General features: G+C 46.9%; 1 protein-coding gene across 3 annotated transcripts in view; it reads left to right on the top strand.

Annotated features, from left to right (window-relative positions):
- ARB2A (ARB2 cotranscriptional regulator A) overlaps positions 1–24,877 on the top strand; it is a 1,508,097-nt gene that overhangs the window by 162,641 nt on the left and 1,320,579 nt on the right. For all 3 annotated transcript variants that reach the window (XM_069225397.1, XM_069225389.1, XM_069225407.1), the window contains exon 5: positions 16,375–16,475. In XM_069225397.1, the coding sequence (XP_069081498.1) occupies positions 16,375–16,475 (101 nt within the window). The remainder of the gene's footprint in view (positions 1–16,374; positions 16,476–24,877) is intronic.

Here is a 24,877-nt window from a genome sequence, read left to right as displayed (position 1 = left end):
ATGATGCATGCATTGGCCTACACTTGATAGATAGGATTGTTAAATTGTTCCAAAAATATTGGTTTAATTCTAATTTCAGAGTTGCAACTGAAAGCTTGTGTTAACATTCTTACTTGTCAGTAGTTAAATGTTGGTAACAAGACACGTTACTTAAAGTCACATTGGGCACTCAGAAGGTCCTTTCACAATATTACAAATTGGCTATGGAAATGCGTCTGTGTAATGGGCTACAATATGTTATTCATTGCCTTTCTCTTTTTCTAGTGCGAAGAGACATTTACCTTTAGAAGTGTCATATTTTAAATGTAACTGTGTTGTTTTTGAGGGAGATAATCCCTAGGCTTGGTGTGCTAACTTCTTTAGAGTTAGATAGGGACAGTCACTTTAAAAGTGAATTAATGAATTTTAAATCAAAGTTATCCAAGGTGTGCATCTTGACCACTGAAATGGCCAGATGCCCTTTGGTACTAATGAGTTTAAGATGCACCTGTAATAAAGTGACTAGACTCTCACCTCATGAAGTGATCATGAGCAGAGCAATGCAGATTCTTGATATTCTTTCAGCTGCACTTGTAAACATTTCTGATGATCTTGTTCTGGACTATTGTAAATGTCTGGCTGATGTGGTGTGCTGTCTGTCACCTAGTAGAGTTGAAAACAACTTCAGAATGTGAAGAACCCAGAACCTGGTCATTGGGTTGTGGAGAAAAAAACACATTTGAAAGTGCTCCCTACAGCTGAGTTGATGGGTACTCTACCAAGTTATATTATGACAAGTACTGCTGTGAAGTGTGCAGGCTTGCCACAGTAGATCCAGACCTGTTGCGTGAACAAATAATGAAGACGGCTGATGAAAAAGTGGTGACACCAACCACTAAATTAGAGTCAAACTAGAGCTTGTAACATGAATCCAGAGGAGTACAGATCAAATAATTGTGCAACAAAAAGAAGGAAGCGGATCAAAATCAAGAAAATCAGAAACCAAAAGTACAAAGTTCAAAACCCTGCAGTGCAATTCAAGCTGTCCCAGCCGAAAGCTGCACAGATCAAGTTACAAGTGAAAATGAAGATGCAGCAGTTGGCATATGTGGGCCTCAATATGAACGTTGGATCCTAGATGGATAGAGCCAGAACAAATAGAAAGTGATTTGAGTGACAGAGTCAGACCACCCAGTGGCCAGAAGACCTACAAGAGCAAGAGTACCAAACAAGAAGTATCTAGCACTTTAAATGGGCATATCTGACAAAGATTGAACATAAGCAAAATGACATTAACTTGAAAGGCTATCATAAACCTGAAATGAACTGGAGGAAGTGCATGCTGAATAATTTTTGATAGAACGCTGAAATTTAACCTAGATTTTTTGAAAATCTTTTTGAATTGATTAATGAATCTTAAACCAAATCTTGTTCCAAAGATCAGTAGGCCATCATTCCATCCAGTCCCTTGCCCAAGCGAGTTCTGTTTTTGACTTAACTTTATCAGAATTAGTACCCAACCTCTTACTAAAAAAGAAGAAGCATTTGAATTGGAGGATAGTAGTAGGAGTATCTTATCATTCTCCTTTGGAGGATGAGCAGTTTGAGCTAATTGTGACAATGAGTTAAAGCAAGAGAGTTACAGAATAGACCACATTAACATATTTTTCTCTAACTAATTTGTTGCAGATTTCTGCTGGAATTCTAAAAAACAAAGCACTTTGTTTTTTTATTGAATAATTGAGACACCCAGCATATTCCTCTCTAGCTCCAGGATTTTCAATAAAGAGGGTAGTTGTTGATTTGGATAAAATGATCATACCAAATAGATTATTGGTTAAACTAAGCTGGTGTAAAATGAGTGGAAAGGAGCAAGGGCTTCAATAGGATGCAAGAGCGAGCAAGGACAGACAACAATAACTTTGAGTGTTTGGCCATGAAAGATATTTCCTTGAAATCGAAGGGGAAGATTTAATATTTTTCCAATGATAACCATAAAGGGAAAGGCCAAAGCTCTGCAGAACTGTGCAATGCGTCCAAAGTTCTCCTTAAAGACAGAATTCCATCCTGGTTGCTCTGGAAGTCACACCAGTGCAGCCATCTTGTGCAGCATTGTAACCACACCCCCTAACTCCCAGGGTCTAAAATGCTCTCATTGACAGGAGCTATCACTGACAGAGAACCCACTTGCATCAGAGTCTAAGAGATGCACACAATTGGCAAGACTTATTTTTTTATAGAATTGTTTTTATTGGTTTTACAAAGAGCTGCAAACATATAACCAGACAGGTAAAGCAATTCAGAGTAAATTAGCGTAGGGAATTAAGAACCCTGGAGCCCAAAATGCTCCCACCAAGGCCCCCATATCTTAAGATTTTTGTGGGGCCAGCCCTGCACCAAATACACCAGTTCCTCCATTTTGGAACACCATTCCATTTCCGTTGCCAAGCCAGCAAATAAGAGGTACTTTTCCAGTTCAGTGTAATGTTTCTAATCCCAAGCAGGGAGCCCAGCCCTACAAGATACTACTTAGAGCATCTGCCCCAGTGTCCTCCAGCAGACCCAGGAGATCGATTCTCAGAGAGCAATCAAATGGTCTTCCTAGCACTTCTGCCTGAACACCTAAAAGTCAGGACCAATAGTGCTGAATAACATTGCCTAACCAGATCATATGTTAAAATTCAGCTTTGTCAGCTCCACATCTATTACAAGAGGTTAACCGGATCTTGCCACCTCTCCACAGCCTCAGTGGTGTCAAGTAAGAAGCGTGAACAACAGTTATGTGGATCATACAGAGGCGAGATGAAATTGCCAGCTCCCAAGGGGCCATGAGCACCTCCCTCCAGTCCATGTTCTCCAGAATGCCCACCTAAGCCTCTCATTTAGCACAGAGATCCAGAAGCAGGTCCTGTGCATTAAAAACCATGGAACGGTATTACTGGGAGACCTCCCCCTGCCCCCAATTCCATCCCAGCATAGCCATAAGGATTTCATCTCCCATGGGACTAAACTCTGGGTCCTCCACTATCAAATACACATGGGCCGACAGGGTGTGTCTGAGCTGAAAGAACCATAAGAACTGCGAGGGGTGCATTTGAAAATTGACATACAAGATCAAAAAGTATCATATATGAGAGCCCTGCCACACATCCCCCCAGGGTTGAGATACTAATCAAGATCCTATCTCCTGAACACCCCCAGGCCCGCTACATTACAGAGCAAATTATCCCTCCAAAGGAGCATCCAGAGGATAACCCTGCCTTTCCAGCCAGTTCACCAGATCATAAAGATCACAGCAGGGATCGGGGGATCGGCAACCCATTCATCCGGTCCATCAGTACCTCCCACTTTAGAAGTGAGGTCTCTGCACGATAATCTGGGTCATCATGGCCCCGAACTGCCAGTCATTCAGAACTACCAGCTGCATAGCCCAATAATAGAGACAAAGGTTTGTGGGTGGTAGGCCGCCCTCAAAGGTAGACCATACACATTTGCCAAACACTATATGCAATACTTTGGGTGCCCATAAAAAGGGACCTACTGTGGCCTGGACGGAGCAAAATCAAGACCTGGAAATGTCATGACAGAAATACTGTAATACATACAGAAAGCGAGGCAACACCATCATCTTAAAAAAGGCAATCCTGCCCATGATGTTAAGGTGGAGAGAGGACCACCACACAATATCACCACGGAGGCGCGGGTTGCAAATTCAGTGACCACGCCAGAGAGGGCAGATATACATGGCCAGGTACGGAAAGCTTACCTGCATAAGGGGGGGATGGAGGCCTGCTAGCCATGATCTTGAAGAGGGCCTGTTAGCGGATAAAGCAGAGACTTAGAATGGTTAACCTTAAGGCTGAAAGAGTGACTATAAAGTTTGAGCATGTGGAGTATTCTGTGCTTCATTGTCATTCAAAAAGTGAAGAATATCGTCCTCATAAAGTGTGATACGGTCCTCTTTGACTCCGGGTGTCGACTGCAGCCTCTGCAGCTGTGTGTCACAGTGGACCCAGGTCACTAGGGGTTAGATTGCTAGAGCCAAAAGAAGGGGGGCACGGAACAACCCTGTCTAGTCCCCCTTTGAATCGGAAACACCCCATAGAGGCAGCCGTTCACACGGAACCACACAATGGATCACATGTACAAGGGCTGAAAGTACGAAATAAGACGGGGGCCAAAGCCCATCTGGGCTAGGACATCCCACAGAAAGTCCCGGTCATGGGATTCAAAGGCTTTCTCAAAATCCTTGAGAAGGAGAGTACTGGAGCTGAGAAGTAGGTGACGGTATGCCACTGCCACCTGCTCTCTTCTGATACATTGCCGGGTGCTGTGACTGGGCATAAACCCACATTGATCAGGGTATATTGGGGCGGGGAAGGCCCGGAGTAGGCGATTGGCCAACACCTTTGCATAAATTTTAAGTTCTGAGTTTGCAAGGGAAACCGGACGATGGGAGGCACAGTCTAAAAGATTTACCTGATTTGTATAGGACCACAGTGGCTGCTTTATTAAGGTCTGGTGGGTAGTTGCTGTTGTTTATCTCTTCATTGTAAAGGGCGAGCAGGTGGGGCTCTTCGGTATTTCTTGTAGTATTTTATGAGGAAGCCATCCGGCCGTAGAGTCTTGCCCGAGTTCTTGGCCAACAGAGATAGTCAGGGGCTCGTTCCGCTCTGTCGGAGTCAAACTATCAAGCAATCATAGCAGCAACTCTGCTATCAGTGGTGAGGAGTTCTCAAGTGGTGTCCATGGATGGCATGCAGACAGCGCACCATGTTCTTCAGTGAACACCTCAGCTATCTCACAGGTTTAGATACCAACCCCCCCACCCCAGTCAGAGTCACGGACACTAGTCACTATTCTGTCAGCCAGACCCCAGGAGGCCAGCTAATACAGGAGCTTACCTGACATATCACCCCATCTGTAGACCCTGGTCTGTGAGGTCATCCATACACAGCTGCCACAGTGAGAGCCTATCCAGGGTGAGTTGACGCATCTCAAGAGTCGATGCATCCGATCAAGCTTCAGCCAGGAATATGTGTGCTTCCATATCCACAATCTGGGACGCTTTTTGTCGGCCTTGATTGCAGAAGTACATACAAGCAATCCCTCTCATATAACCCTTGCTGGCACCGCAGATGATGCCCAGCAAGGCCACTGAGCCCACATTGCACTGTAGGAAATCATCCAATTACTGGACCAGCCATAGGGTGCCAAGCATTAAGGCGCCAGACCAGACGCTCCTCAGGAAGCCCTGATCGGCCGTCACCAGTGCATGATCTGAAATACCCCATGGTTGAATCTCCATGACCCCGTTGAGCAAGAAGTTGTGGCTGGCATAAAGATAAAGTCAATATGGGAGCAAGTATTGTGGGCCGCAGAGGTGTGCCTAAAAGCTTGTTTATGAGAGTGCCAGGTGAGCCATATGTTGCATAGGCTTTGACTTGTCGCCCAATCTTAAAGGTGGGTGAGAGGGAGGTGTTGAAGGGTCCATGTCAGGTGATTTGCCTGCGTGCCCACCTTGTGGGGTTGGAAGTCTTCTGTAGTGGTGTAGGCGGGGATCCGCTGACCCGGGCACAGTGCTTTCAGGAGTCTCCACATTTGTAGTGGTTACTGCCATGGCCAGCAACCTCCCTCCACGCCACAGAGGAGGTGAGATCTGGGGCAGTAGTCTGGTCTCTATGGTCCACTCCTAGGCCACCTCAGTGGTGTCAAAGAAAAGGGATATGCCCATGTGAATCACCCTGAGCCAGGCCGGGAAGAGGACCATGTAGCGTAAGTACACCGCTTGCAGTTTCTGCTTGACAGCCTCAAAGGATTTCTGTTGGCACTGGACCAGGCCCATATAATCAGGAAATACTAGGATCTGGGTCAACTGAAAGTGTGTAGAGCCCAGGTCAAGCACTGAGAAGAGAACCACGTCTCTGTCTTTGACGTTCAATATCTTCACAGAAATTGGACTAGGTGGAGCCCCATGGGAGGAGGGGGGTTGTCGCCGCTAGTGATTTATGAGCCCACTCCACCACAAAGCATGTCAAAATGTGACTCACCGGTACCCATGGTGGGGACCATTCCTGTAGACGCCCAAGAAGCGAAGATTGTTCCGTCTGGCCCGGTTCTCTGCATCTTTAGCCCAGGTCTCCAAGTTCTGGGACAATCTATGAGCCTGCTCTACCACAAATCATGTGGAAAGACGATACCATGGCCGGGATCACTCCTCAACAAAGACAGAGATTGTTCTGTTGGACCTGGTTCTCCACATCCTTTGCCTGGATCTCCAGGTTCCCTGATGCCATTGTCAATCGACCCACCTTTGCCTTCAGGTTACACACCATGTCCGCTAGGTCTGAAATACGGCCCTCAGTGTCTGCCACTCGTTCTGTGACATTACAAAGGTCCTGTTACTCCTCTCTCACCAATCTTGGACTCCAGAACCAGGTGAGAGGCCTGAATGATGAGGAGAATATCAGCTGGATTGGGTTGACTTGTCTGACCCAAGGGGGTGCCACAGTGAAGTCCTGCTTGGCCGCCGTGACATGTGGAGCTGTAATGTTAAACATTTTGGACTGCATCTCTGCCAGAGGGTCCCATACCATCCCCCCACCGCCTTCCACCCCACCTGTCCCACACTGGAATCAGGTCTGGGCTGAGGATGAAAATGCAGTCTGCAGGTGATGGTTTAGAGACTCTAAGCGCCACAGGGTTCAGGGATGAGGAGGTTGAAATGGGGACAGATGAAGAAAGTCCAGAGCCCGACCCGCTTGCATAGGTAAAGTCCCAACCCTGGCAGCACAAGCAGAATGATTTCACCCCAGTGAGGTGGCTCCGAAGTCCAGGGCACCCCTTCAAACCCCAACCCCTGCCAATACCCTCCTCACCAAATTATGTAAGGGTCCGGAGGCCCTAAGCACCTGGGCGCAGGGATGAGGAGATTCTGCTGGAGAAAAACACAGATCCAATGCCTGAACTGCATGCACATAGGCAAGTCCCAACCCTGACAGCACGTGCAGTTAGGACCCCCCACTTCCGGGATCAGTGAGGGATCGTAGGCAGTGTTTCCCGCCCTGGGCCTCGCTGCGGTTGCAAGAAATCCCATTCCATGTGGCCATAGAGGCAGGTTCAGGTGCTGTGTGAAGATATGCTTGATGCACAGAGGCCGCACAGGCCTCTCTAGGCAGCAGCTCTCCCATGACCTCACCTGCTTGGTGTCGATGACAACAGGATCCAGAGATCCCCCTGGTGTCTACAAAGTCAAGGCGGTCCCTGGGGTGGGGAGTGTCACTACGACAGCTCCAGCAGCAGGATGGCCAAGGAGATTCATCTGGTGAGCTAGATCTCACGGAGAGACGTCCGCCATCATGGTCAACCAGACCACGCCCCCCACAATGGCAAGTCTTATGCTTCAGAGTATGAGGGACATCTTTATGGATGGCTATTGTTTGTAGCCTTTGTTTATTCATTTTTATTAATGATAACAAAATAACAATAATGATAGTAAAGACAGTAGTAAAATGCAAGATCACTGATTTACAGAGAATACCCTTAATCAACTTGAAACAGTTCGCATCAGTTTGAACAAGGGAAGGCAGCATAAAGGTATATAATAAGAATAAAGCACCCTCTATCTGGGCAACTAGTCCCAGAAATATGTACCCCTCCAAAACATTTATAATAACAGGAAGTGGAAATAGAAATATGAGAGGAGGGAAGACGAGGGAGATAGCAGGTCGGATACAATAGTGTACTGTTCCTATTAGATAAACTATAAACGTCTTGCTACAGTGCAGCAAACTAATGCAGGGATGGGCTCCTACACACATTCCCAGGGAGACTAACTCAGAAAATAGCATGACATAGGTAATGGCAGAATCCAGGGGACCATCTCCTAAAGCCTCCCTAACAACAGTGGTCCTTGAGAGTCGAGCGAGAGGGGAACGTAATGTGCACTCTCCCATCTCCTATTCAGACTTCAAGACTGTGAAGCAGAATAGAAGAGATGTGTCCCTCGGTCTCACATCAGGACCCCCTACTCTGTTTGCTAGCAACGAAGCTGACTGCTTTTTGGCAAGACAATTGGGAGTACATCAGATACATAAGTGTGGGGGCTGCTGAGCAGCAAATGGCAAATAGTATCCTCGACAAAGGAAGAGAAGAAGGTGCCCCAGACCCTTTCATATGTCTCCAATTTATCAGTGCGTTTATAGGTAGTACATTGGTGCAGTGCCACACTGTAGGAAGTTGGCTCTGTATGTACTATTTCAAAGTAAGAAATAGCATGCATAGGGTCCAAGGGTTCCCCTTAGAGGTAAGATAGTGGCAAAAAGAGATAATTCTAAAGCTCTATTTTGTGGTAGTGTGGTCGAGCAGTAGGCTTATCAGAGGGTAGTGTTAAGCATTTGTTGTACACACACAGGCAATAAATGAGGAACACACACTCAATGACAATTCCAGGCCAATAGGTTTTTATATAGAAAAATATATTTTCTTAGTTTATTTTAAGAACCACAGGTTCAAGATTTATAAACAATACTTTAAATGAAAGATATTTCACTTAGGAACTTTGAATTAGCAAAATAGCATATACAGTTTTCACACAAATGGCAATAAGCTATTTTAAAACTAGACACTTAGTGCAATTTTCAACAGTTCCTGGGGGAGGTAAGTGTTTGTTAGTTTTGCAGGTAAGTAAACCACCTACAAGGTTCAAAGTTGGGTCCAAGGTAACCCACAGTTGGGGGTTCAGAAAAACCCCAAAGTTACCACACCAGCAGCTCAGGGCCGGTCAGGTGCAGAGGTCAAAGTGGTGCCCAAAACGCATAGGCTTCAATGGAGAAGGGGGTGCCCCGGTTCCAGTCTGCCAGCAGGAAAGTACCCGCGTCTTCGGAGGGCAGACCAGGGGAGTTTTGTAGGGCACCGGGGGGACACAATTCAGCACAAAAAGTACACCCTCAGCGGCACGGGGCGGCCGGGTGCAAAGTGCAAACAGGCGTCGGGTTTGCAATAGGATTCAAAGGGAGACCCAGGGGTCTCTTGAGCGAAGCAGGCAGGCGGGGGGGGGGGGGGTGGCTCCTCGTCGGGTTCTTTGAAGCAGGCAGTCACAGTCAGGGGGAGCCTCTGGATTCCCTCTGCAGGCGTCGCTGGTGGGGTTCAGGGGGGTCAACTCTGGCTACTCACAGGGTCGTAGTCGTCGGGGAGTCCTCCCTGTAGCGTTGTTTCTCCACAAGTCGAGCCGGGGGCGTCGGGTGCAGAGTGCAAAGTCTCACGCTTCCGGCGGGAAACGTGTGTTCTTTAAAAGTTGCTTCTTTGTTGCAAAGATGTTTCTTCTTTGGAGCAGAGCCGCTGTCCTCGGGAGTTCTTGGTCCTTTTAGATGAAGGGTAGTCCTCTGAGGCTTCAGAGGTCGCTGGACCCTGTGGAACGCGTCGCTGTTGCAGTTTTTCTTGAAGTGGGGAGACAGGCCGGTAGAGCTGGGGCCAAAGCAGTTGGTGTCTCCGTCTTCTCTGCAGGTCTTTCAGGTCAGCAGTCCTTCTTCATCTTAGGTTGCAGGAATCTATCTTGCTAGGTTCTGGGGGCCCCTAAATACTCGATTTAGGGGTTTGTTTAGGTCTGGGGGGGTTAGTAGCCAATGGCTACTAGCCCTGAGGGTGGCTACACCCTCGTTGTGCCTTCTCCCTGAGGGGAGGGGGGCACGTCTCTATTCCTATTGGGGGAATCCTCCATCTGCAAGATGGAGGATTTCTGAAAGTCAGTCACCTCAGCTCAGGACACCTTAGGGGCTGTCCTGACTGGCCAGTGACTCCTCCTTGTTTTTCTCATTATCTCCTCTGGCCTTGCCCCCAAAATTGGGGCCGTGGCCGGAGAGGGCGGGCAACTCCACTAGCTGGAGTGCCCTGGGGTGCTGTAACAAAGGGGGTGAGCGTTTGAGGCTCACCGCCAGGTGTTACAGTTCCTGCAGGGGGAGGTGAGAAGCACCTCCACCCAGTACAGGCTTTGTTACTAGCCACAGAGTGACAAAGGCCCTCTCCCCATGTGGCCAGCAACATGTCTGGTGTGTGGCAGGCTACTAAAACTAGTCAGCCCACACTGGTAGTCGGGTATGGTTTCAGGGGGCATCTCTAAGATGCCCTCTGGGGTGTATTTCACAATAAAATGTACACTGGCATCAGTGTGCATTTATTGTGCTGAGAAGTTTAATACCAAACTTCCCAGTTTTCAGTGTAGCCATTATGCTGCTGTGGAGTTCGTGTATGACAGACTCCCAGACCATATACTCTTATGGCTACCCTGCTCTTACAATGTCTAAGGTTTTGCTTAGACACTGTAAGGGCATAGTGCTCATGCACTTATGCCCTCACCTATGGTATAGTGCACCCTGCCTTAGGGCTGTAAGGCCTGCTAGAGGGGTGACTTATCTATGCCATAGGTAGTGTGAGGTTGGGTGCCATGTCGACTTAGTCCTTTTCTCCCCACCAGCACGTACAAGCTGGCAAGCAGTGTGTCTGTGCTGAGTGAGGGGTCCCCAGGGTGGCATAAGACATGCTGCAGCCCTTAGAGACCTTCCCTGGCATCAGGGCCTTGGTACCAGGGGTACCAGTTATAAGGGACTTACCTGGGTGCCAGGGTTCTGCCAATTGTGGAGACAAAGGTACAGGTTAGGGAAAGAACACTGGTGCTGGGGCCTGATTAGCAGGCCTCAGCACACTTTCAAATCATAACTTGGCATCAGCAAAGGCAAAAAGTCAGGGGGTAACCATGCCAAGGAGGCATTTCCTTACACACACTGCAATTCTGTGAGCCACTTTTGAGCTGTAGAAGTTGTGGATTGCCTCCTGTGCCGAAGAATGCGTTCTTTGGCCACTGAGGTGGCTAGCCATTGGTGCTTGTGAGAATCCATGTCAGGAATATTAACCATGTCATGTACAAGTTCTGAATGAGACGATGGAGTGACTGCCAAAGAACTGTAACTGAGATCAGTCCATACTTTTGCCAGAAGGACTGCAAAGGCATGACAGAGTGCATCTGGTATCACAGCAATTCCAGCACTGATGAGGCAGCAGGTGAGCCCGATATAACTTCCATCGGGGGGAGAGGGGGCTTGGGGGTAAATACCAGTTGGTGAGCACTTTAAAATAAAAGTACTTTAGTCTGAATTCCTTGAAGACCCAGTCGTGTCCTAGGAGTGTCGTCCAATCTTCACGTGAATATTCTTTACTCAAAAGCACCTGCCAGTGCAGCCTGGTGGTCCTTGAGAAGGACCAGAGTGGAATGTCTTGATTAGAACCCCATAGAGTCCCAACACAATTCCCCTGAACTGGCTCCAAAGCTGGAATTTTTGTTGGACGGGAGCGGTGGAACTCTGAGTGTGGGACCCAGGGTACCCCGGAGACAGTGAGCTATTTGTTTAAACTTCCAGTGATTAATGGGAAGAAGACCAAATTCATCCCTCATCGACTGAAAGGATTTTAAAATACTTCTGTGGAACTTGATGCTTTTATATGTAAGGGGGCATGTCAGTGAGCTTGTGCATAACAATATAAGAGTAGTGGGGAGGATCGGGTTCAGCTCAGTGGAATGATGTTTAAGAGGTCAGTGGTTCGCAAAAGAGATGTGCAATTCAGGAGTGTTGATTGAATCTCAACCCACAGGAGCATACCCCGTCTCAAACAGGTACAAGAAGAGCTGCAAGAGATGGATGGCCAAGCTATTGGAAGCCATATGTGGCAGGCGAAGGCCTCCTTTGGTGTCCACCCACAGCTTTGATGTATGTAGCCTGGGTCTGTTCCTACTTCAAATCCATGACCGGATGTCCACCTCTATCCCCTGGATCAGAGTACAAATTATTTGAAGGGGCAGCATTCCCAGAATATAGTAGTATCTGGGGCCCACTGTCCTTTGTGCCGTTTGTATTCGCCTCCATAGAGGGATAATCAGGTGGCCCCATTTGAGAGGCAGGAGATTATCCTCCACCATACCATGTAGACCTCTATTTATGCAGATGCCCAGATATTTGAGGGCGTTAGGGACCCAGCTCATAATATGACTGTACACTAGCCCTAGTGGTTGCCCTACTTCTACACCAAACCGAAGTTGACAGAAAAGGAAGCACTGCTCATTAGGTGCTTTAGTATTGCCTCTGCCTGCAGGAAGTAGAAACTACATTAAGTTGGTTGCCACCTGAGTTAGGGCTCAACTCCTAATATTCCTGGAGAAGTGGAACTGTGACTATCATCTTCAGTTATGCAAAGCCCCCATGCTATAAAGATTGTCTCCTAACCAGCAGTCTCCATCAGTGTGCTGGCCACTAGATTATGTAATTTACATAGAAAGATATCACTGGCCCTGACTGTCCTTCTCTCCACCCCTTTGCATCTAGTACATATTCCGATGCAAGGCTTGTGAGACATGATGCACAACCGGAGCCAGCCCCTGCAGTTGAGTCCTGACATTAATACATGAATTGCCCAGTCATCCTGCATTCAGGATTGCAATTAATCTGTACTATAATAGTTTATTTATATCCATAATTGGGCAAGTGCCCGATAATAGTTCAGTGGAAGATTTGACATTTCCACTGTTTAGTTTGTTTGCAACCCTGCAGGTGGTAAAGTGCAATCTTCTTTTTCCATAAATGTTAGAGTGCATTGGTCTCTTTCTGCAATGGCTGAAAAGGGACCTGCTTTGAAACAATCAGTAACACATTTAACAGCAGTATCTAAAACGGAATCATAGAAAGTTGTCATCCTTACAGTTCCTCAATTTATTCTGTTGGAGATATTGAGCTTTACCTTGGTCAGGAATCATGTTTCCCCTTTCCATCAAGACATCAGTTTGTCTCGCTGTATCGCCTTTATTAATTTTGATATGCCCTAAGCTTCAACTTGAAAGGATTTAACCTGTTTGGCGCATCAACATTTTCTTTTAACGTCCTATTTTTGGTTTGTCCATGAGAAGACATTTAAAGCTGTCATTGTAAGTTGGATTGAATCTGCTTTTGTTGCTACAGTGTAGGATTTTCATAGTGGCTTTGTGACCATTCCTCCAGGTCAGTGGCATTTCTTGCGGTTTTCAAAATGCTTCATGCCCAATCCATCAGCTCAAGTCATGTGCTACTTTCCAAAGGCAGGTGCCCATATCTGAACACCATAGGACTACCATGTAGACAATTAAGTGTGCTTTTATGCAGACATTTACACATGCATGATGATCTTTATTTTATTCCAGGGACTCGCACGCTCTACTTATGCTGTCTTCTCCTTACGTTTTTCACTATTTGGAATTTGACCTTAAAGGTTCAGCTAAGGGAGAAAAGGGTGAACAGGGTATCGAAAAATGTACTTTATTACTTTTACCTACTCCAAGTTCTTGCTCACGTTTCATAATTTAAATTTAGAATCTGTGCTTACTACCAAATAATGCACGTCTGTTTCTTATTGCCAAAGTGTGAAAAGTAGTGGAACTGAGGCGATGACCTATGGAGAAGGCGAATAGGAGCAAAGAGAGATATTGAAGTGCAAAATTGGCTTACAAAATAAAACTAAATCATCCATTTTTAATTGGCCTGTAGACTTGACCTGTGGAACGTACTTTGAAACATGTGGATGAGGTGTAGAAGTGTTTCTTGACATATATAAATTTAGTGACTAAATAATTATTTCTTATACTAGGTTTAATGTAGGTACTGAAATAAGCTTTCAGTTGAAACAAATTTAATATGGAATGCAGAAGTGTGTTTATTAATGTAGTTTAGTTGTGCTACACTTTCATAAATTTGCCTTGTTGATTAATATGGATGCTGTTTTGATGCCGCACATTTCATTCATGTTCTTCCCCCTCCATCCCATTCCTCTGCAATGTTTTCTCTCCCCCACAGGCTCTGTGGAACAGGAGACAATCTGATATTGTAGTGTACTTTTCCAATATGCATGTATTGTGAATGAACTTTTCAGTGCTTGTTAATAATTGTAGCAACTCAAGGTTTTCCGTTCTTCCATGGTACTGTTGCTAGATTTCAATGGAATAATTTCCCTCTTGTGCAACTTATAACCCCAATATTAAATGTAGTTAAAAATAGAATGCACTAAAACGCTCACAGTTTAATACCATTGCACAAAGTTGAAAAACTCTATTCCCACTATATAAAGAAAAATATTTTGTTGTATTTTATTATTTTTTCCTTAAAAACATTTCAAATACAGTTTCATACACATCCAAAGAGCATCAATAAAAATCCTCTTGATTTACAAAAAAAATAGCATATATCATTGAAAACATTTCTTCATATCCACTCGGCTTATTTTTATCTCATAGTAACTTACTATGAATATCCCTCTGGATCCTAAAAGACCTTGGAGAACGGAAGTGGAAGAAGAAAGAAACATATGCATGAGGAACAGTGGTATGTGATGGAAAGGAAAGTGAAAGGAGTTCCATAATCGAAAAGGAGCCTCAAATCCAACCATCATATAATAGAGATAACCTGAATTAAGAGGCATAGCCTTGAAGAATCAATTTAGAACTATTGAGCCAGGCCAGAGCCCCAAGATTATTGGATGCCCTTTTAGTAACCAAAGTGATGTGCTGAAAAAGAGAAATAGAAATCTAAGGCTTATAAGTGAAATAAAATTTATATGCAAGAGTATTGAAATTTTTTTGTTGTCCTGAAGAAGGTGGAGTGAATAACTAGGAGTACCCCCGAAACGCTGTGTCAACTGCCTTTTTAAATGAATTTTTATGTAATGTTTTATGTTTTTAATATGTACATTATGGGTAGGACAATGGTTTGATATTGAATGGATTAAAAGGTGGTGAGGGGATATGACAAAATGTTTTTAGTGATATATGCTATTTTTTTGTAAATCAAGAGGATTTTTATAGCTGGTATTTGTATGTGTATGAAACTGTCTTTGAAAAAAAAAATTCTTATGAAAAAGTTATAAAATACAACAATATTTTTTCTTAATTGTGCAATGATATTAAATTGTGAGCGTTTTAGTGCATTCTGTCTTTAACTAGAGTTAATATTGGGGTTGTATGTTGCACAAGAGGATAATTATTTCATTGAAGTTTCATATTCACCTCATCCCATTTGGCATACACGGGTGACTCTCTCCTTTGTGGACTGTTGCTAGACTTGGCACTCTTCAAATGTGTTGGAAATGGCCCTTTTTGCAGGGTTATCCCCAAACTTTTTGCCTTCTTACTCCTATTTTTTCAGGTGCTCACCGCGAGGATCACAACGCCCTACAAATCCAAGGTACTGTTTGTGGGTCTTCCCGACACCGTAGCTGGCCGGCCTGAACTGTTGGTTTTGTTGATTACAATGTCCTAATAGCCGCAGGTGGAGCTATAGACTTCAAGGAACTGTATTTTTGAGTAAATCTTGCAGAATTCATATTTTTATTACTGTATGTTGGATTTTGTATCATATTTGGTCTTGTTTTAAATAGATACATATTGGCTATGTTCCTAAAACTGGTGTGGTGTCCTTTCGTCACTGTGTTACTGTGTGTTATGTGAAAATGCTTTACACATTGGTTCTGAGATAACCCTGACTACCAAGGGGGTGAGCAGAGGTTATCTGACCAGGTATCTCCCTTGTCCTGACTAGAGTGAGGGTCCCTACTTGGATAGGGTGCAAAAAGACTGGCAACTAGAGACCCCATTCCTAACAGAATGGTGTATGGCCTATTGTTTAATATTGTTGCATTTTAATTTAACTTCCTATGATGATGCGTTGTTGAAGTTGCTTGAGTCTTTCTTAGGAAATGGTATAGTGCTAATATGTAATGTTATCGGATATTTCCGATTTGTCAAATGAAATGTTACATTGGTTAATAAGGTGTAGTTTTACTGATTGTATGTGTGAAAATTGGTTATGAGAACCCCTTGATTCTGGGAGTGAGCCATATTTTTTTGTGTTTTGTGGGATTATTTCTGATGACTTTTCTGTTAAGCGAGTCACTCTGTCCTTTTATTTAGAATATTATTTTTTATGTTGTTCCCAATAGCTAGGGATGCTGTCTGTTTCTCTTACGATTTTGCTGTTCATTTGTGATTTTAACATAATTCCGGTTTTTGCTATGTATTCTCTATTTGAGCCTTCATGACATATGTTGCATTTCTCATTTCTGCTTTAATTATGACATTTTATAATAACACCCTTTAACTTTTCCCTAATCTAGAACTTTGTTATTGTGTGCTCCAGCTTATTATTTGCTACTCTGCTAAACTAATATTGGGTTTATATGATGTAGAGGAGGGTGACTCTTAATGCAAGATCAGTCCCTCCGAGAAGCAGGGGATTTTAATTTTGAGATTTCTTAAGGTTTAGGGCTATGCTTCCAAAGAGGGCTGACTCGCCATCAGGATAACTTTTTGCATTGTTTCTTATTTTATAGAGGGGCAATTAAGGCATATAACAACTGGGGAGCCGTTTGTTTTTAACTTTCGGGAAGACCTGCACCGGTGGAATCAAAAACGCTATGAAGCTCTCGGAGAGGTACAGATTTCTTATTTATATATTTTTGTAACTGAGGAGATGTTGAGGAAGAAGTAGTGCATGCTGTTTCAAAATTGCAGGTCACTTTATTGTGCAGTTTGGGAATTCGTTCCTTATTTAACATACAACAAAATGTTGTTATTTTCAATAAAACATCCTCATTAACCTGTCCTTTTCATCTGATCCATTAGGTCAATGGATAACATTAAATCTATAATGTTAAAGAGATTATTTTATTCCCAGCTAGTTTTTTTCATCTCAGCTCACTTGCCGTGTTGTTTTAGCTGTTACACAGTTGTCTGATTTTTAAAAATAGGCAGAGAAAATCTTAATAGAAACCCGGGAACAGCACTCCAGATGCTCTTAACTTGCTCTACATTGGCAAAGCTAATAGCGGTGATTGGCCATCTTGAAAGTCTAGCTGTTCACCATGTTGTGAAGCGCAACTTGGCAGCAATCCTGCAAGTCGTTTCATATTACCCCTGTGTTGTATCACTTCACATTACATAACCTAACATGACAGCCATTTTGAGCTTATTTAACCTTAATTTCTGTATTTTAAGAAAGCCACAGTGTCAGAACATGTTGCTTCATAAAATGTGGCAGCCATTCTTTTTTTTTTTTCTTTCTTTTATTTATTTATTTATAAGTTTGAACATACAGCAATAGGAACAGTCCCCTCTTTCATAACATCATCATCACCAAAGGACCCCAACTCAAGTGTACCAATATTCAGCATTTCTACCAACAGATGAACCGTAGTGATACAGGTTTATGGGTCTCAACAAAAACTTTCAGCGTTCGGGGAGCAAAGAAGGAATTCTACAAACAGAAAGATAGCAAAGCGGCTGGAACGGGCAGGTTGGCATTGGCAAACATCCACACCTCTCATCTTCCATAGGCAGGGTGACACATACCATTCCCACAATGCGTGACTATTGAATCTGGTGCACATCTTCAATGAGCCGTCTCCAAATAGGCACGCAGCGGTGCCCAAATGTCTCGCGGCCTGGAGCTCTCTGGCGCCAACTCCAAATACGTCTCCAACTGTTCTCGGCACAAAGCAGCATCATGCAACCAGTCAGCGACCCGAGGAGGCCGACCGCATCCCCAACAAAACGCAACCCTGCGCTTCGCCAAAAGCAGTAACAAGCCCACCAGTTTCTTCTGCGCCAGCTGAACCGCATCCATACTGCCCAACAGCGCCACCACAGGGGAGGGAGCCAGCTCAAGTCCAGTCATCTCCCCCAATCATATGCGTAACCTCCAGCCAGAAATCGTGCACTGCTTCACATTGCCATGCCAGGTGGAAAAAGTCAGCATCCGGAGCATGACATCGTTCACAAGAAGCATCCGCCTGCAGCCCCATAGCGCACAGGCCTTGATGAGGAGTATAGTAAAGTCGCTGCAGAAACTTAAAATGAATTAGCCGCAGTCTGTAGTTTGGCGATAGCGCCCTCATATGCGCGCAGCACTTCCTCCATGTCTCATCAGAAACCGCTGCCCCCGTATCCGCCTCCCACCTCACCTTGGCAGACATTGCAAGCCCACCCCTTTGTTCCTGCATGCAACCATAAAATGGTGGCAAGCTTCCTTGGCGTCTGCGCACTCCATACAACCTCCAGTGCACGACATGCCACCGGAGACGCCGGAAGACTAGAGTATCGCGCCCGGAGCATCGCACACACACGCAGTACATATAGCCGGTGCAGCACACTCCCGTAGCAGTCTCGCAGCGCCACCTCCAGGGAGATCAGCCGCCCATCCGCAAACCAGTCCCCCAAAAGAGACAGGTCCGAGTCTCGACGATAGGCCCACAACTGCGAGTCGCGGAACAGCCGCTTATCTGCCACAGCAGCCACCTCCATCGATGGCGCAAACGGCCCGCCTACACCAGATCGCTCCAAAAGTGCCCGCCATGCCCTGACAGTGCACGCCACAGTATCTACCATCCGAGATTTTGACCGAGACAGGCCCCCAAACACTCGAATCAGGTCGTCCGGCCAAACTGCGTCATTCTAAGGCGTGAGATGTGGCACGTAGCGAACAGGGTGGATCCAATAATACGGAAAATGGGCCTGTGTGTAGTAATAGTAAAGCTTTATGTCCGGAGCGACTCAAACAGGAGCGTCAGCCTCTCCCATACGATTCTAGGCTGACGACCCGCCCAAACCAGACGAATCATGGCAGTGTGGAGACGCTTCAGAAAACACGCTGTGAGGACCAAAGGGAGATTTACAAACAGATATAAAATTTTGGATTGCACTATCATTTTGGCAATGGCAATTTGTCCCATTAGTGACAGTGGTAAGGCGTGCCACAACTCAATCCTATCCTCCAGCCAGGACATGACAGGACCATAATTAGCAGTCCAAAACGTCTTAACGTCACAGCTCAGCCAAACTCCCAAGTACCTCACAGGGCCATCTGCCCACGGAATAGGATACCGGGACAAAAAGCCCTCCATCCCCGGCGACAGAGGCAGCACCACAGATTTAGACCAGTTAATTACTATACCCGAAAATTCTCCGAACCGTACAACTTCATCCAGCAAGCCATCCAGATTTTTACCGGGCTCTTGCACATACAATGCAATATCTTCGGCGTACATGGATATCAGGATGGGTCGCTGCCGAAACTGCAGCCCCCTGGTGCTGTAGCGCTGACGTAAAAAGGCCCCCAGTGGCTCCATCGCTATCGCAAAAAGCAGCGGCGACAATGGGCACCCCTGCCTAGTCCCCCGAGCCACCCGGAAAGGGCGGATATGCCTCCGTTCAGACGAAGTCGAGTAACTGGCTCTGTGTACAATAAGCGAATCCAGCCCACAAAGCGCAGGCTCAAACCCACCCTTCCCAGGAGTGCGACCAGATACTCCCACACCAACGAATCAAAGGCCTTCGTGGCGTCCAAAACACTGCTGCAGCGTCATCATCAGCTTTAATCGAGCCCGCAGCTGCAAAAATCGTCCACAGATTATGCGCCTTGGACCGCCCCAGAACAAACCGACTCATCAGGAAGCACCAGCCTCGTCATCAGTGCCTGCTGCCGCGCCACGATCATCTTGGCCAAGATCTTATTATCGACATTAATCATCGAAAGCGTGCGATAGGAGTCACAACTTAGGGGGTCCTTGCCTGGCTTAAGGATCGTTACAATCATTGCCTCTCGCAAAGAGGCAGGAAGGATTCCATTCTCCACTGCCTCTTCGTATACCTCCAGCAAATGAGGCGCAAGTATATCAGCGTATTCCTTATAAAACGCTGGGGTCAAGCCATCAAGGCTAGGGGACTTGTCTCCAGGCAGGGGCCGAATCGCAGCCTTAACCTCTTCAAGCATGAAAGGTGCATCAAAATATGCCCTATGGGCCACCTCGAACCAAAGTAAGCTAATCTCCGAGAAATAGGCATGTATAACCCCGACTTGCAGCGATTCGGGGGCAGGGTACAAGTCCGAATAAAACTTAGTAAACACTTCCATGACTCCATTCGTCCCGATCACACGCTCACCCTCCGAATTGTCTATTACAGTAACATAGCTGCTGCCCCAGGGCTGGTGTAGTAAATTAGCCAGCATACGTCCAGCCCTCTCTCCCTCTCCGTAGCGCCTCACCCTGGCAAACCTTCCCAGAAAGCATATTTCCCTCTCCGAAGCCTCATCATACAAAGAAACCATACGCCGAAGATCTGCCAGTGTATCCCCAGACCAGTCCTCCACCAACCGAGCTTCCAGGTCCGCTATCTGCGTCTCCAGCTACGCCAAATCCCGACCCAACCCCCGCAGCACACCATGCTGCTTCGAAATGAAGCTCCCCCGGATGAACACTTTAAAGGCCTCCCACAGCACTCCTGTCGAACTCACAGAGCCACCATTCTCCTAAAAATAAAGAACAATATCCAGACGAATCTCTTCCCGGAACGCCTCATCTCTTAAAGCCCCTGAGGCAAGCGCCATACGAAAGCACATCCCGGACCACCCGGCACCGCCAGCTCCAACTTAACCGGAGAATGGTCCAACAACGTGCGCGCCATGTGCTCCACCGATCTCGTCCACATCGCCACGTCCTGCGAGCCCAGCCAGCGATCAATGCGGGACCAACTGCTGTGCACATAGTTGACACACGTACCCTCTCTCGCGTCACCGTGCTTTATCCGCCAGATATCCTCCAGTGCACCATCCTCCATAATCCCGGACAGAGCTTGGGTCGCTGCTACGTGCTGCATCCTGGCCAAAATCTCCCTGTCCCGCTCCGGATCCAGGACAACATTGAAGTCACCCCCCCCAAATCACAGCACCTCCTCCCAGAGACTCGACCAGCTGCCAGACCTCACCAAAGAAATCCGGATCGTCCGTGTTAGGGCCATAAACAGCCACAAGTCGACAAGGCCTGTCCAATACCACACTGCTCATCAGCATGTACCGTCCATTAGGATCAACTATAGTTCGCTGCGTGTGCCACTGCAGTCCCTTGCGCAACAGAATTGCCACTCCCCTGGCATAGCTCGAATATACCGCCCCATGACATTCCCCAATCCATCCCACCTTTAAGCAATGCATCGTGTCCGCCACCAAGTGAGTTTCTTGCAACATACAGATATCAACATTCTGGCGCTTAACATACGCAGACATGAGCCGCACCTTGCGCCTATCATTCAGGCCACGCACATTCCAAGTAAGGCAACGAACCAATGTCTCCCAACCTGCTTCATCCGACCACTCTTACCAGGGCACCATGACACACCGCCGCCTCCACCAGCCAGCCCAGCAAACATAAACGTAACGAGAAAAAAGATATACTAGAAACAACGGGAGAAGTACATAACCCCACCCTCCTCTGAAGCAGACCCACCAACCGGGTCAAAGCAAATAGCCCCCCACCCCCTTAACCCACAAAACAAAAAAAAATAGACCATGACATTTTGACGAGACTCATCCAAGGGGAAAACGGCTAGCCACCCAGCCCAATCCCACCAATGGACCGGGAAGGGAAGGCAAGGGGCCAAAAAAATGAATGAGCATCAGGACGGTAAACAATTCTATATCAATGTAACCGTACGGTCAGTTCGTGCACCAGCAGCAGAGCCATTAGTCAATATCGCTGAGAGTCTCATGCTCCGCACCCGGCTCACCCGAGTTCACAGCCGCAGATCGCCGAGGGAGAGCCTTTACAAACTTTGCTGCCTGCTTTGGATCAGTAAAAAAGTGTAGTTTCCCTCCATGCTGCACTTTCAGTTTCGCAGGGTAGATAAGGGAAAACCTGGCGTCCGTCTGTCCAATCGAGCGCTTGACCGGCAAAAAAGCCCTGTGCGCAGCCTGCACTCCCGGGGTATAATCCGGAAAAAAGTGCAGATCCGTATTTTTACATAGCACCGGACGCCGCTCCCGCGCCAGCCTGAGGACCGTGTCAAGATAATTCAAGAGCCGGATAATAATGGGGCTAGGCAGAGTGCCAGGCGGAGGTCGAGGACCCAGAGACCGTTGCGCCCTCTCCACCACCAGCAGGCGGGAGAGCTGGCCAGGAAAGAGTTCAGAGAGCATGCCTTCAATTAAATCTTCCATTCGTCCTATGTCAGTGGATTCGGGAATGCCAATCAGTCTAACATTGTTGCGGCGCGAGCGCGCTTCCAAATCTTCATTGTTGTTACGTATTACCTCCAACACCTTCTCCATTTCCTTGCCCTGACATTGATCCTCCATGTCTGAAGTGCGCGCCTCCAACCGGTCAAGTCTAGAGTCATGATCGTCCACCCTTGTCTTGATACGATCAAGCTGCTCCGTTAAAGGATCGAGCTTGGCGTCAATGCCCATCAGACTGGACTTCAAATCCAGGAACATGGCCTTAACTAACATATCAGATGAGGCAGCCTCCAAAGTTTCCTCCCTTGTCTGTGGCGACGGGGTCCCCCCCCTTCCTCCGTCCCCCATTAAAGCAGATCTTTGCCTGCCGCTGCTCCGCCTTTCCCATCTTACATCAGCAAGTCGACTGGCAAGAGTCCGAAGCCCAGGGCACAGTCAGGCCTCCAATGCCAGCCAGCAACGCCTCCTCCGGCCGGCGGGTCTCTCCCAGCCCAGCCCCAACCCTCCTCTGCCCCTGGCCCAGCAACAACCAGGTTAAGGTACCAATTCCAGTGGGAGGAATTCTGACCCAGCAACGACGCAGATCTCCCCAGGCCTGCAGCCTCCGCGGCGGGATCCCAGAAAACACCTCGAGTGGGCCTCCAGGCCCAACTCAGCCAGTTCAGCTCCACACCACTAGTCCGCTTCACCAGCACGGGGCGAGATGTGCCACCAACCAACGAGCAGCACCCCGCAGGGTCCACCAGCCCGCACTGCAAAACGGGGCCACCCGCAACCGCCCAAAAAGTGCTGCCACCCCAGCTCACCGCGGGGGTCCAGTCAATTGCTCCAGATGAAGCAGCCAGATCCAGCAGGTCGCGGCCGGTCCGTCGCCGGGGGCCCCGGCCTCCAGCTCCGCAGCCAGACAGCCCCTGCCCAGCAGCCACGCCGCAGGGAGCAAAAAAACGCAGGAGGCCGCGGTACAAATTTACAGTCGATCCAGCCCCCGCAGTCTGCTGCCAGCAGCCGCCGCCGTAACTTCCCTGCAGGTGCCACCTCTCCCCGCCCTGCCAGGAAAGCCCGCGGCGGAGCGCTGCGCGCCTCCAGCTCCCGCTCAGCCAGGCCCTCGCCTCCGCCGCCCACCCTTCACATCAGGGGCGCAACCTTCGCCGCACACTACCGGCAGCACCTGCAACTCCGCAGTGGCGCCCAGCAAAAAAGACAGAGAGATCTCTGCCCTGACAGGAGAAATTTAAAATCAGGGCCCCAGGCTGAGCAGAGCCACGCTAAATGTTGGCCATCTTGCTGCAGGCTAGCTCCGCCACCTAATGTGGCAGCCATCTTAACTGTAAAGACACAATCCTTCAAGATGGGCAGTTGCTGATATTTGTTTGGCCAATGACAGCACACCTTAAAAGCACCTGGGTCTGGTAAATACAACAGTAACCCAGCACGGAGCAGAAAGGGCCTGAGGAGAAAGAGAAGACTGGGAAAAGAGGGCACTAACAGCACAGGAAAGTGCTGTGGGACAACTTCTTGGGCATCACGAAGCCCTTCAACCAGTGCCCGGCATACAGCAAAGAGAAAAGCGAATATCTGGTCTCATGTACATAGAGACCCACAAACCTAAGGGGTCGGAGAGACGAGGAATTTGGAGAGCCCACAAAGGGAGCATGCGTGCAGTGTTCTGAACGAGGGTAGGAAGCCAGGATTGGCGCTGGGATGGTTCAGGGAGCTAGGAAATCATGCAGTCTAACCATACACAGAGCAGAGGAGGAACAGGACATACTGTCTCATGGAGTACTGAATTAGAAATTTTAAAAAAAGGAAAATAGTTCCAGTGCATCAGCACTGAAAGAGTTCACATCTGCCAATCAAAAGTCTGGGTAAAGAAATGATACAAGGGCAGGACAAACTTCAGAACTAGGGATAACATCCATCAATTAAAGAGCAGGTAACTGTGACAAGAAAGCAATTCAGTCATGAGCAAGGGACTGGGAGCTAAAAGTAGCCTCTGCAAATATGTTTTATACCAACACCTTAAACAGTGAATGCAGTAAGCGAGTCTGGCTATCTCCAGGAGGAATTGTAATAAATACACCCCTACAAGAAAGTGTGTGGTCCCTTGGAGCTGTTTAGCAGACTAGACATAGGATGATTTCTTTATACATCCACTCTTCAAAGGTGCCCCTAGTCAGCAGTAAAATGGGGTAATATTCCTGTTCTCCATGTGACCTGTCCAGCCTTGTTGCCATTCATTTGAAACCTGTGGCTCTTTTGTAATGGAGAAAACATTCTGTAATCAAACAATTAAGGCTGATAGAATGCAATAGCTAGTATTTCTGTTGTCTAGCAATCATTCACTCCAGGTTTCTCACTTCACCAGTGGCAGAGTTGGAAGTGCAACTTGTTTGAAAGACATCATGGTCTCTGAAATGTATACAGCTTAAAAATGGAGATCAGGTGGCATAGTTTGATCATATATTTTATTTATAATAATGCTGCTCCTTCTTATATTTGTTTATATAAATGCCATGCTAAATATGGTACAAAACAATTTCCCTACTGTGGACTGAAAAATTATATTTAAAAATGAATTTTTGGCATGAGTGATCTGTACAATCACACAAAGTTCTCTCATTTTCGGTGTGTTCCAGTGTCATTTGTATGTGATAGAGACTTCCAGTTGCAGATTCCTTACTTTAGAATTTCCCCTAGGCGTCAGTCTGGATCAGGAGATATTTCCTCAAGCAGTATCCCTGCACGCCGTTAGGTGGTGTCAGTTGACTCTACATCCGTCGTTGACATTGTGGTCACCAGAAATGACATCATGGGTTGTATATAGGTGT

The sequence above is a fragment of the Pleurodeles waltl genome, chromosome 1_1 (assembly GCF_031143425.1).
Source record: "Pleurodeles waltl isolate 20211129_DDA chromosome 1_1, aPleWal1.hap1.20221129, whole genome shotgun sequence".
Classification (NCBI taxonomy): Eukaryota; Metazoa; Chordata; class Amphibia; order Caudata; family Salamandridae; genus Pleurodeles; species Pleurodeles waltl.
Note: the sequence above shows the minus strand (reverse complement) of the source record. Positions and strands in the feature narration are given on the sequence as shown.